Below are 11,634 nucleotides of genomic sequence, written 5' to 3' on the forward strand. Positions count from 1 at the left end.
AAAGCCGTAGGAGACTCTGTGTAGCCTATACCACTAATCATAATTTGAATCATTTTAACGTGTTAAAATACACAGAAAACAATTCACATAGGTTTCAGGGTTTTTGCTTGTTTTGTTTGTGACAAGGGCCTTGGTATTCAGCCAAGGATGGTTTCAACAGCTGAATAATTAAAAAGTAAAAGTATTTGATTGAATACACACACTTAGCCTTTTATTTATTTATTTATTTATTTATTTAAATTCAGCTAGCTGCTGAATCCTAAGATCAATTGCCATTTGGTTGGAACAGAGAGGAATGGACCTTCAAAGAGCCTGCCCATCCCTATCCTCTAGGTTTTTGTTGTTTTTTAAAGACGTACATAATGCTAACTCAAGCATCTTTCTGATTTGGAAAACCATCTAGAAAAACAACATGGCAGCAGCGACATGTTTAAATGCCCCTCTTCCCAATGGCTGAAGTGAGGTTCTCTCAGAAGCCACAGGCTGTTGAGTGAAAATCCCAATTCCAGGAATGTGTTGCCTCTCTCAGTATTACTGGCCAAAGTATTATTGGCCCCTATCACCTCATAACTTACAAACTTTATTGTCTCTACAGGTGTTTGCATCCCAGAACTACGTGGAAGTCCCTATTGTTGAAGACATCACACAGTTTAGTTGCAGGACGTGGAGAAATCAGGCTTGGATCTGGCTGGAAGACCCTCCCCCATGCTAACTCACTTTCATAGTGCTGAAAAGCACTGTGCAGACTGCTGGGGGAGACCTGACGCCAACAGTCTTGCTCAGCTATGGACAGAGTGTGCTAACGCCATGAGTATGCCAGGGAAGATAAGCTCATTGGTATGGGAGGGCTACTGCTATTACTTTGTTGAATAAGTATTACATGCCTTCAAAACATTTGTGATTATGGACATAAATTACCACTGCTGTTAACACCGGCTGTAGGGGAAACCTTTAGTTTTAAGTGTGTGTTTGTGTGTGTGTGTGCACATGTGAGGAGAGATACCCATGGAAGTCAGAAGCATTGGATCCTATGGAGCTGGAGTTACAGGAAGTTATGGATCGCCCAGAATAGGTGCTGGAATAGAACCAGAGTCTTCTGCAAAAGTTAACCATGGGATTGTAATCTCTCCTAACCTGGGAAAGGCCCCTCCCTGGGGGGGGGGGGTAGTTACTGCGGTGACACAATTGAGCATGGTACCGAGAATAAGGATGGTTGCTGCAGCATATCTACCCAATGCTCAGCCATAAACGGGAGAAAATAACCAGACATCTATATTACGCCAAGACACAGAGAACATTGCAGAAGAGGCAGAAGGGAGGGAGGGGTAGTGTTCTATGCTTTGAACTAACTTTGAATGGAAATAAGAGAAAGGAGGCTCATATGACTCGGACCCTTTGGAAACCTCTCAGGCTTACGAAGCTGACGCCAGAAGTTTAGATAAGCAGTGCATAGTCGCTACAGGGAGCACAAGGAAAGAGGCACAGTCCAGGGCCACGAGCTGTGCTCTCTGACTACATGGTGACATAATTTCTCCTTTCTAACTGTGAGTATGTGTAAATTAAATTTCAAAAGCATTTGTCTAAAGAGCCTTTACTTCTCAATTTAACACAGCAAAGGTAGTTACTCTCTGAGAAAAACAAGTGGAGACACCATGCATTCTGTGAGTTAAAGTGCCTTTAGGTCTGAACCAGAGGCGGTAAATGGTGGGAAGACAGTGCAAAGGGCAGCATATACCTGTGTAGCTCACAGTGATTTCCTTCTCAGGTCAACGACTCAGAGAAAGGAAAAATGAACCATAAGCTTGAGCAACAAACAAGAACTTGTTTCCAGAGTATTCAAAACCAAACTTTAGTGACCATGAGGTAGCTACAAGTTACCTATGCAGATTTATTTTCTCATCCTTCCTAATCCAGCTATTTTGCATTAACACTGAAAGGCTTTGTCCAACACAGATCCTAGGCTCATCTGAAGTCTGGTGATTCATGGCTCCACTTTGACCTACATCGGCAGATCCCCCGTGATGTTACGAAAGCTGGTGGCTGTTGAATCTGAATCACTAGAAAGAAAATATTAATCCTTCAATCTTAGAGCCAACTCTAGTCAGTAAAACTCAAGAACGTGTGGAAAACATTCAAGTTTTTCCAACACTCGCAAGTCTATCCTGCATCACAAATGCCTGGTGTTTGCTGAAGTCTAACTTGATGCTCACCCCCCACTATTATCCCTTTCTCTCCAGGATGACACCTGCTGCAGTCAGCATGGAACGGGTGTCCTTTGGCAGGTTTACCACGTGCATCTTACTTGATGGTTCTTCTCAGGAATGAGTCTTCTGATGGTTGGCAAGAGATGAACTCTGGCTGAAGGCTTTCCCACATGTTTGGCATTTATAAGGCTTCTCTCCGGTGTGTGTTCTCTTATGTGTCATAAGTGAGGAACTCTGTCTGAAGGCTTTCCCGCACACTTTACAGCTAAATGGTTTCTCTCCAGTATGAATTCTCTGGTGCTGAATTAGGGCCGAGCTTTGGTTGAAGGCTTTCCCACAGTCAGTGCACTTGTAGGGTTTCTCACCAGTATGGACTTTCCGGTGAGTATTGACCGCGGAGTGGCAACTGAAAGCTTTCCCACATTCCTTACACTGAAAAGGCTTCTCGCCCGTGTGGATTCTGTAATGGACATTGAGGCGTGAGAGCCAGGAGAAGGCCTTCCCACATTTATCGCACTTGTATGGCTTTTCTCCGGTGTGGATTCTTTGATGTTGGATAAGTGCTGAGCTTTGGCTGAAGGTCTTCCCACATTCCTTGCAAGCATAGGGCTTCTCTCCAGTGTGAATTCTCTGATGTATAATCAGGGCTGAGTGGTAACTGAACACTTTGCCACACATACTACAACGAAAGGGCTTCTCTCCAGTATGGATACGGCGGTGTCTGCTGAGCCGCGATACTGATGTAAAGGCTTTCCCACACTGGTTACATTCATATGGTTTCTCCCCCGTGTGAATTCTATGATGCTGAATAAGAGACGAGCATTGACTAAAGGCTCTCCCGCACTCGTTACACTTATAAGGCTTTTCTCCGGTGTGGATCCGCTGGTGATTATTAAGGGACGAGCTGACTTTGAAGGTTTTGCCACATTCCTTACATTGATAGGGTCTCTCTCCAGTATGCATTCTCTGATGCCCAATGAGCGAGGTGGTGAATCTGAAAGCCTTTCCGCACTCACTGCACACGTACGGTCTTTCTCCAGTGTGGACCCTCAGGTGCAGTGTCAGGGATGAGCTTTGGCTGAAAGCCTTCTGGCATTCCTTACACTTGTAGAGCTTCTCTCCGGTGTGGATCCGCTGGTGTTTGCTCCGGGAAGAACTGTGGAGAAAGCCTTTGCCACAGACGTTACACTTATAGCACCTGCGCGTTGTGCTGACTCCCGGCTGTTTGAACAGAGCTGAGTGCTGCTGTGGGCGGGCCTTCCTTCCTCTGGAGACAACTCCAGTTTTGCTAGTACATGGAGACTTGACATCAGGATTTCTCAGGCGTTCCACACCTGTAAAGGCCCTCTCTTGTACACAGTCTTTTCTACTGGAAAGCAGCATTTTGCTGAAAAGTTTGGCCTTGTTGCCTCGCTGCTCCTCCAACTGCTCCTTATTTACATATGTTTTCCCCAATACGAGGTCAAAATAATCATCAACTCTGTGAATTTTCAAGATTTCTCTCTTTTCTTCTTTGAAAACTATGGATTCAAACATCCTCTTCCATCCTAAATGAAACAAAATGTAAGTGGTTATTGCACTGGGAATAAAGGAAAATGATACCAAATTCATGAACAAAGCTAACAAATCCAAACCCAGAACCTTAGGGAAGGTTAGGAACAAGGACAAAGGAAAAGAAATAGGAGGATGGACATTCCTGAAAGGAAGGGTCTGAAGAAATTGTGTGTGGGGTAGGGGGGCTGAGGACATCACATGGCAGCTCTCCCAGTAGGGGCGGGGGGGGGGGGTGTGTGCCAGTCTTGATGTAGCAACAATGCCTGGGTCATCCGGTGTTTCTGAGAAGAGCTTGTGTTCCTACTCAGTTTCATCACCCGGATCAGGTGTCAGTATACCTAGAGAAATCCCAAAAGAAAACAGTAAAGAGGAAGAGGAGGGAGGGAAGGGGGAAGGGAGGAGGAGGAGCCTCTGCCCTCAGTGCTCTGTGAAACAGTTTCTCTCTCATTAGTGGCACTCTGGCCTTGGCAGTGTTAATGTTGTAATGAGTATTCTCCCATAGGCAAGGCTCTGGAATTACAGGCAATAACAAGGAAGGGCCAACCCTCACAGGCTTCCACTGAGAGCCAAGCAACCAAACTACCAAAGAAGTAACTAGGACCTTATGAAAACTGTCTAAGAACAAACAAAACCAAGGCAGTGTGCAGTGGTGGTAACTACCCTGATACTTTAAGCTGGGTAATAAGAAGATGAATGAAGTTGTAGATAAAATCTAGGGCCCAAGATGGTGGGCTGGGTAAAGGTGCACGCTTGCTGAACCTAACAACTTGGGTTCAATCCCTGGGACTCAAACGGTAGAAGGAAAGCACTGATTCCCAAAAGCTGTTCTCTGAGCACCACACTCAAGCTATGGCTTATCCCCCAAGCTCCCTCCTGCACAATACAAAATAAATCAATATAAATAAAACCTAAAAACTAAATAAGAGACAAGGTACTTAGGAAACACTACACAAAATGAAATCATTGATTTGAAAGAAACAAATTTATTTTACAAAGGAGTTTTCACACTCCTGATTATAAAAGAGGTCACCTGTCCCCAGAAAATAGGAGATATAGAATCAGGCTGGGACTTGTTCTCAACACTCGTTGCGTAAAGACACGTGTGGACACTGCTGACAGGGAGCAAGGAATCTAATGTCAGAATTCTACCCCAAAGCCTATTTCTAAAGGAGAGAAGAAAGAACTTAGACACATATGTACATTGTACACATAAACTCCGAGAAAAAAATTCATGGAAAATATCCTCATCAAAATAAAGGAAAATCTAAGACAGTTCATGAATGGCGATCCAAGACGAAACTGACTCAGAATGCCCAGCTACTGCCAGAGAGGAGTGAATTCTGGGTAAGCAGCAGGGCCCAAGAGAATCATCCTCTGTACCAGAAACAAAGACAAAATCCAAAGCAGGAGAAAAAGGAGGCACTTGTAATGTGGCAATCTGAACCAACAAATTCAGCAGGCATACAGGACAGCACCTGCTGTCGACGGCTTACGAACTGCCTGATGACTATCTGCAACCTGTTTAAGCCCTATAACTGTCACCAGATTGGCACACCTAGCTTCTCTCGTGCATATTCTTCTGTTGTTTTTCCTTAACAATGGATATTGAGTGACAAAGTCAAAGCAAAGCCCAAGACAGTATGGCGATATGTTATTATAAAAATTCAAAAAGTCTGGAACTTTTGTTGGACCTCACAGCCAGAGTTAATAATACACCTTGAGATCACTTAAGATTCAAGACTGATACCCTACTATGTACTCAGTCTGTTTGTCTAACCTGCCTTTATGAGAGCAATGTAATGACCATCCTTACTTGCCTTGGATTTTCCATGTAACCAACTTTTACAACCTAAGCTAATGGATAACTGTAATCTAATTCCATGCCCTTGACCCAGAGAATAATGCATGTGTGTACGCATGCATGCTGTGGCAGTCACTGTAGAAAGCAAAAACTGTGTTGAAAAGCAACATTATCAGATGAATAGCGCCATAACTGTTGAAAGCAGCACTCAGATATTGCTTGATAGCATCTGCTTGTTATCTGGGTCAACTGAGTCAGTAAAGTTTCATCCCTTGTAAAACTCTGCTAAAGATCTCTGTAAAATATCCCTCATTCTTTCCCCATAGTCCTGTGACAATAAATACAGAGGAGAAGATCTTTGGTGAGGACACATGTGGGCACAGGGACAGCATTCCTAAGACAGCATTCGGGTAGGCACAGATTTAGACCCACATAATAGACAAATTACAGACAGGAGAGATGGAAGACATGGGGAGAAAGCAGTAGAGAATGTAAAGCTGGGCGTGTTCTTGGTAAAGCCATCCCAAGGGGAAGGGCTCTGATCTACTCTCCTCGATGTGACAGCAACGCGCTTTGGTTGCGCTGAGGCTATTGCTGGTGCATTGAGTGAGAGGTGGAACAAGGGACGCACTACAGTCATGAAGGCTATGTTCAAACCACGAGAGTGAACGAGGCTGTTAGTGCAGTTAGCGCGAAGGGAAGGGTAGGAGAATCAAGACCGGCAGACAGTGTCTGCACTTCACGCTGTAGCCCGTGCTCTCAAATGATGAGCGGCACTTGACAAAGTGTGACCTGTGCTTAGAGAACTCGCCTTTCCCTCTGAACCCGATGAACGAGGTGACCAGAAACAAAGAGGAGAGACGTGCCCTTCCCAGCAATCTCCACGTGCTGGCACATCAAAGGAGGTCCCTGGCCAGTGTCTTCTGAGCACAATCCCCTTATTGTCCCCGGAAGGGAGGAAATGCCAAGTTCAAGTCCTGATCCCTCTGCCACTTACCTAGGTAAACACCTTGAAGCATTCCACTTCCCACCATCTGGAAGTCTTCTGCTTGCTCTAACTGAGAGATGATCTTTGGCTTGGAAAACAGAATCCCTGTTCATGAACAAGAAGACATGAGTGGCATACTGGTATGGAGGTCCAGGTCCAGTGGACCCCAAGGTATGGGGGTACAGTCCACAGGAGGAGAAAGAACAACCTAAAACTGGGCTCCCAGAGGATGTCCAGAGTTAGCCTCAGGATATGAGTCAGGGCTCTGGCTCGGCACTCCCCTTGGTAGGACAGCTTAGGGGACCCAGCAACAGAGCTGGGTTTGGAGAGCCGGAAAGAACACCAGAGAAGGTTTCTTTATTAACTCTGCCATGTTCAGGCTTCTCAGAATCGGCAAGGGGAAAAGGCAGCCATGACTGGCCCCACCCACAGGCCAAATCTAACCGGATCCTCACGCGTCCTCCCAGGTAGAGGGTAGGGATCTTGTTTCCACTGCAGATTATGCACCCCAATAAACCCCTTACCCAGGGAGGCCAGGTTGCTGTAGTTCTCCAGCATCACCTCCCGGTACAGGCTTCTCTGTGCAGAGTCCAGATGCAACCACTCATCCTGGCTGAAGAACACGGCCACATCCCTGAACGTCACAGGCTCCTGGAACAGCAAACCCATGCCTGCTCAGCCCAGACCACGCCCACACAGAGTGTGAGTGAGGAGCAACCCTGCGAGGGTTTTGAGCGTTTCAAGCCAAGCAAGCATCTCTGAACAACAGCTTCATTAGCCAGCATGGGATTTATGACATTCCTACAGTAAGTGACTCCCTGTGTCCTAAGAAAGCTCAAATACAGCACCCTACAAGAGAGATCCTGACATCACAAAACAAAATCAGAAGACAGGACAGAACTCGAGACTGAGAAAGGCATGAGTCATCGAAAGGGAGATGGTGTGGTAGCTGCCATGCTTCTGATACTCTACAAACTGTGGGTGGGGCATCTGCGCACAACCCCCCGAGGCACTTCTACGGTGGAACTGCTAGGAGCTCACTTCTTCACCAAGCCAAAGGCACATCTCCACGACCCCAAGCTGCTCACGAAGCTTAGCATCTTTCCTGCTCTGAAAGGGCAAAAGTAAGTGAAATGTGAGTGCTTTGACTTTCCTCCCTGGAAATGAAGGAAGGGGCAGTGCCGCCACTTCTGCTTCTTTGCAGCAGTGAGAATCGAACCCAGAGCCTTGAGTAGGCCAGGCAAGTACTCCATCTACAAGCAACATCCCAGCCCTACTCCTTTTCAGAACCTCTGTCCTTTTCAGATGTATGTGACTCTGTGTGTGTGTGTGTGTGTGTGTGTGTGTGTGTGTGTGTGTGTGAACCAGAAGTCAACCTCAGGTGTCAAACTCCTCAGTATGCTCTCCATCTTGGTTTTGAGACAGGGTCTCCCACTGGCCTAGACCTTGCTGACTCACTAGACCAGTCGGTCCATGAGTCCCAGGGATCCACCTGCTTCTCCAGGGCTGGGATGGCAAGCCACATGCCATTGCTCCTGGCTTTTTTGCTTGTGGTCGATGCATTGCATCGAACTTAGGTCCTCAGACTCGTGCAGCAAGTAGGTTACTAACGGAGGCATCTTCCCAGACAGTTTGTGAATCTTCTTAATGGCTAAGTCATTTGTCACTCTCAACTCAGAAAAGCTTCCTCAGAAACTGGAACACACGCCTTTCTTTGAGTAGAATCATGGCAGATGCTAACATGCCTTTAGACTAGGAAAGCAAAACATTTCTGGGTTTCTTAAAAAATAAAACAAGCTCAGCTAATCAAGCACCAAAGGAGCACGGCTTGCACCCATCATCAGGGACTCTAAGTCTAAATAAACAAACTTGAACCGACCTGTTTCTGCGCTCTGCTTCTGCATTTATGCCCTGTCACCTTGTCCTTCTGTTCCTTCGGATGTAGCCCAGAATCACTTCTAGGCATCAGGCAGACGTTCAATATGACTATGAAGGTAGGGGCGGGGGTGGGAACAGCAGCTCTATTGCTTAATCTTAGTTTTATGGCCAAAGGATATCGGAGCCCATGAGCATTGAAGAGGCTAGTGAGAGTAAAACTAGTCTGATCTGACAATCGGGTCATAAGACCTCAAGCAGTTAACACACACTGGGGAGCAGGGGGATAAGGTTCCACTAGTCCAAAGTGTTCACTGGAAAAAGATATTAAGAATTGCAGCTGACACCCTACGGGCTGATCCCATCTCTTGGACAGCTACTCTGCTTGAGCGAGTAAGTTCCTGCTCTAAGAACACCTTACTCGTTGAGGTTCTATATGTCTTGCTGAAATCTTCTTCAGGAGAATGCAAGAACCCGGGGACTATCTAAGAGCCTGACAGTCTGATGTCTGCTCGGTAGGTGGGGGTGAGGGATGCCAGTTAACTCCTGGTCAGTGGCCATGTAACTGATTAATGGAGACAGGAAGAATCACCCTTTTTGAGTTATGACCTCACCTTTCAGCAGTTTCTGTTCCTCCTTGAGCGCAGAGAAGCTCAAGAAAGGATGAAATAAACCCACCTCTTCTGCAGACTGAAGGCAGCTCAAAAAGAAGTGGCCTTTACTCACCTGAACCTGGGCTGGTAGCAACCTCTTGACCATTCTCCCTCTGTGGCTCCTCCTGAGAAGACACCTAAGGCAGAGGAAGAGGCTGTGAGGTCCACTGATTCTGACTGCTCTCCAGTCCTCACTGGGCCAAACCCAGGTTAGAAACCACCCGCTGGGCATCTGCACAGCCCAGCCTCCCCCAAACAAGATGGAACCTGGGCATGACCACCAAAACCAGAGGCAAGCAAAAAGCACACCTTGTACGGCTGCCAAAGACAGAAGTAGGCAACAAGCACGCCTTGATATTGGGTCTGTGGTCTCTTCACTAGAGATTATGAATAAAGACAACCAAATTGAGCAATTACAGCTATCGAGTCCATGAGCAAGGTAAAAGGGACCATGGTGTGCAACTCCTGGAGGCAAGAGAAGGTATAAATATTGGACACACCTGCACTTGGCCACTCTACATGAAAGAAGTGACTGCAGAATGTGTACCCTTTTCAGAAGCCACCAACTAGAAACCAGTCCTCTCATCCACGTGGGCGTTTGCCTCTGTCAAAAGAATTACCCAAGTCTCTTACATTAACCAGACCCTCGCCGCCTCCTCTCCCCCGCACATGCACGCGCACGCATGCCTAAGAAACAGCACTAGATAGCATTGAGTTTAAATTTTGGAGAAAGGGGGCTGGAGGTGCAGCTCATGTAAGAGCGCATGATATTAAAGTCCTGGGTCCCATGTCCAGCATTCTTCCACTCCTTTCCAACAGTAAAACCAGCAAAGGAACAGAACTTTACAAAAAAAAAAAAAAAAAAAAAAAAAAAAAAAAAAAAAAAAAAAGGATTGTAGGGCTCACTTTAAGACACTGTCCAACACCGAAGACCGACAGGAACGAATAAACAAAGTTTGGGCTCCGGGATGGGAAGCCTGCAGGCGCTGTGCTCAACCACCCTGACTCGCAAACCTGAAGCCGGCGGCTTCGTAGGCAGCCATCCCGGCCGCGGGACCGGAGCGACCTGGAGTCAGTGCCAAGGCCTGCACCTGCCGCCGAGGCCTCTGCGCGTTCCAACCCCGCTCGCTGCCCTGTTGCACTTTATAATAAAGTAGTCCCACACTAGCCCAGAATGGAGTATAATAAAGGTTTCTTTATTAGGGGTAGACTCACAGATCAGCACTCCTCAGCGTGGGGAGACACTGGAACCGAATCCAGCAGCCAAGGAGCCAGCACACGTTTTTACATATTGTGTATATAGTACATGTGACCACGCCCAAAGTGGGCCAGTATCTTAAAGGCTATTGGTTGAACATGTTTCCACAGCACAGCCCCACCCCGTGGGCTCCTAGTTGCGACCGCTTTGCTTACAAACCAAATAATCCCAACACCCAACGAAGGAACCATACTGGACTCAACTGCGCGTGCGCGCGGCCCCTGGTTTCCATTACGGACTACATTTCCCAGATGGCACCGCGACACTTTGTACTGTGCCAGGGTGGGAGACTGGAGCCTAAGGGCTGGAAGTCATCACCTCCCAGGCTTTTATGCACGTTGTATTCATAATTACAATGGTAATACTACTAAAAAGAGCAAAGTGAGTGCCCTATAAAAAATGTAGACTAAGGCGCTGGTTGCTTAGTTTCAGATGACGAGTGGACTGATCTCTTTCACTTTTTAATAGAAAATTATGCTTTTTGTAGCCTACAAAAGAAACAATATGCACCATTTTTCATTGCTGGCTCATACTTCAAGCAAATATAAGGCAAATAAACTTCAGATTATTACTGTATTTAACTTAGACATATTAGCTATTGATAATCTGGCAGTCCAGATTTTCAGGAAAGCAAAAAGGTAGAGTTAAAATTTATTCATTATTTGAGTTGGACATTTTTAGCTCTTTTTACAAAATTTTGACCTTGTCTTTGTCCACTGTAAAGGTTCTGATGAATGAGAATTCAACCACACAGTTAGATACAAATTATGGTCTCTAGGTAGCAATCAACACAAAGAGCTCCTTAAGGAAGTCCACAGCAAGGGACACGTTAGATAAGAGCAGTGCCTGGAAGGAAGAAGGCCAGCAAAAGTTGTGTTGTCTTCAAGGAATCAACATGAAGGACTTTTGCTGAACCAAAGTGGAAGAATTTCATCATTAGAAGACCGCAAAGATTTAAAGTCACCAAATGCTGGAAGATTTTGTCTACTTCTGTTCCTGTCGAAGTATGCCAGAAGGAATGGCGCTACCCCAATCCAAACAAACACCAACCCACCAACAGACAAAGCATCCAACATACATACTAAAACATACCACTTTAGCATATGGATTATTTTGACTCCACACTGGGTGCAGGACTTTCTGTAGGTTTTTAGCAGATCATTTTGTCAAGCTAAAGAAGATCCCCAGATGGCTAAACTTTTAAATGAGGAATGAACACTACTAGACAGTACTAAATGCTTTTCTGCATCCATTTAGATAATCATGTTTTTGCCTTCAATCTGTTAATGTAGTGAATTACA

General features: G+C 45.9%; 1 protein-coding gene across 1 annotated transcript; it reads right to left on the reverse strand.

Annotated features, from left to right (window-relative positions):
• Nucleotides 1–286: 286 nt before the first annotated feature.
• On the reverse strand, nt 287–10,479 carry Znf879 (zinc finger protein 879). The gene is made up of 5 exons (XM_057776945.1): nt 10,291–10,479; nt 9,149–9,212; nt 7,072–7,198; nt 6,557–6,652; nt 287–3,751 (listed from the first exon to the last, which is right to left on the reverse strand). Exons 2-5 carry the CDS (start codon nt 9,179–9,181, stop codon nt 2,316–2,318), a joined length of 1,692 nt encoding a protein of 563 aa, XP_057632928.1. The 5' UTR covers nt 9,182–9,212; nt 10,291–10,479; the 3' UTR covers nt 287–2,315.
• Nucleotides 10,480–11,634: the final 1,155 nt, after the last annotated feature.

Source organism: Chionomys nivalis, chromosome 7, assembly GCF_950005125.1.
Source record: "Chionomys nivalis chromosome 7, mChiNiv1.1, whole genome shotgun sequence".
Lineage (NCBI taxonomy): Eukaryota > Metazoa > Chordata > Mammalia > Rodentia > Cricetidae > Chionomys > Chionomys nivalis.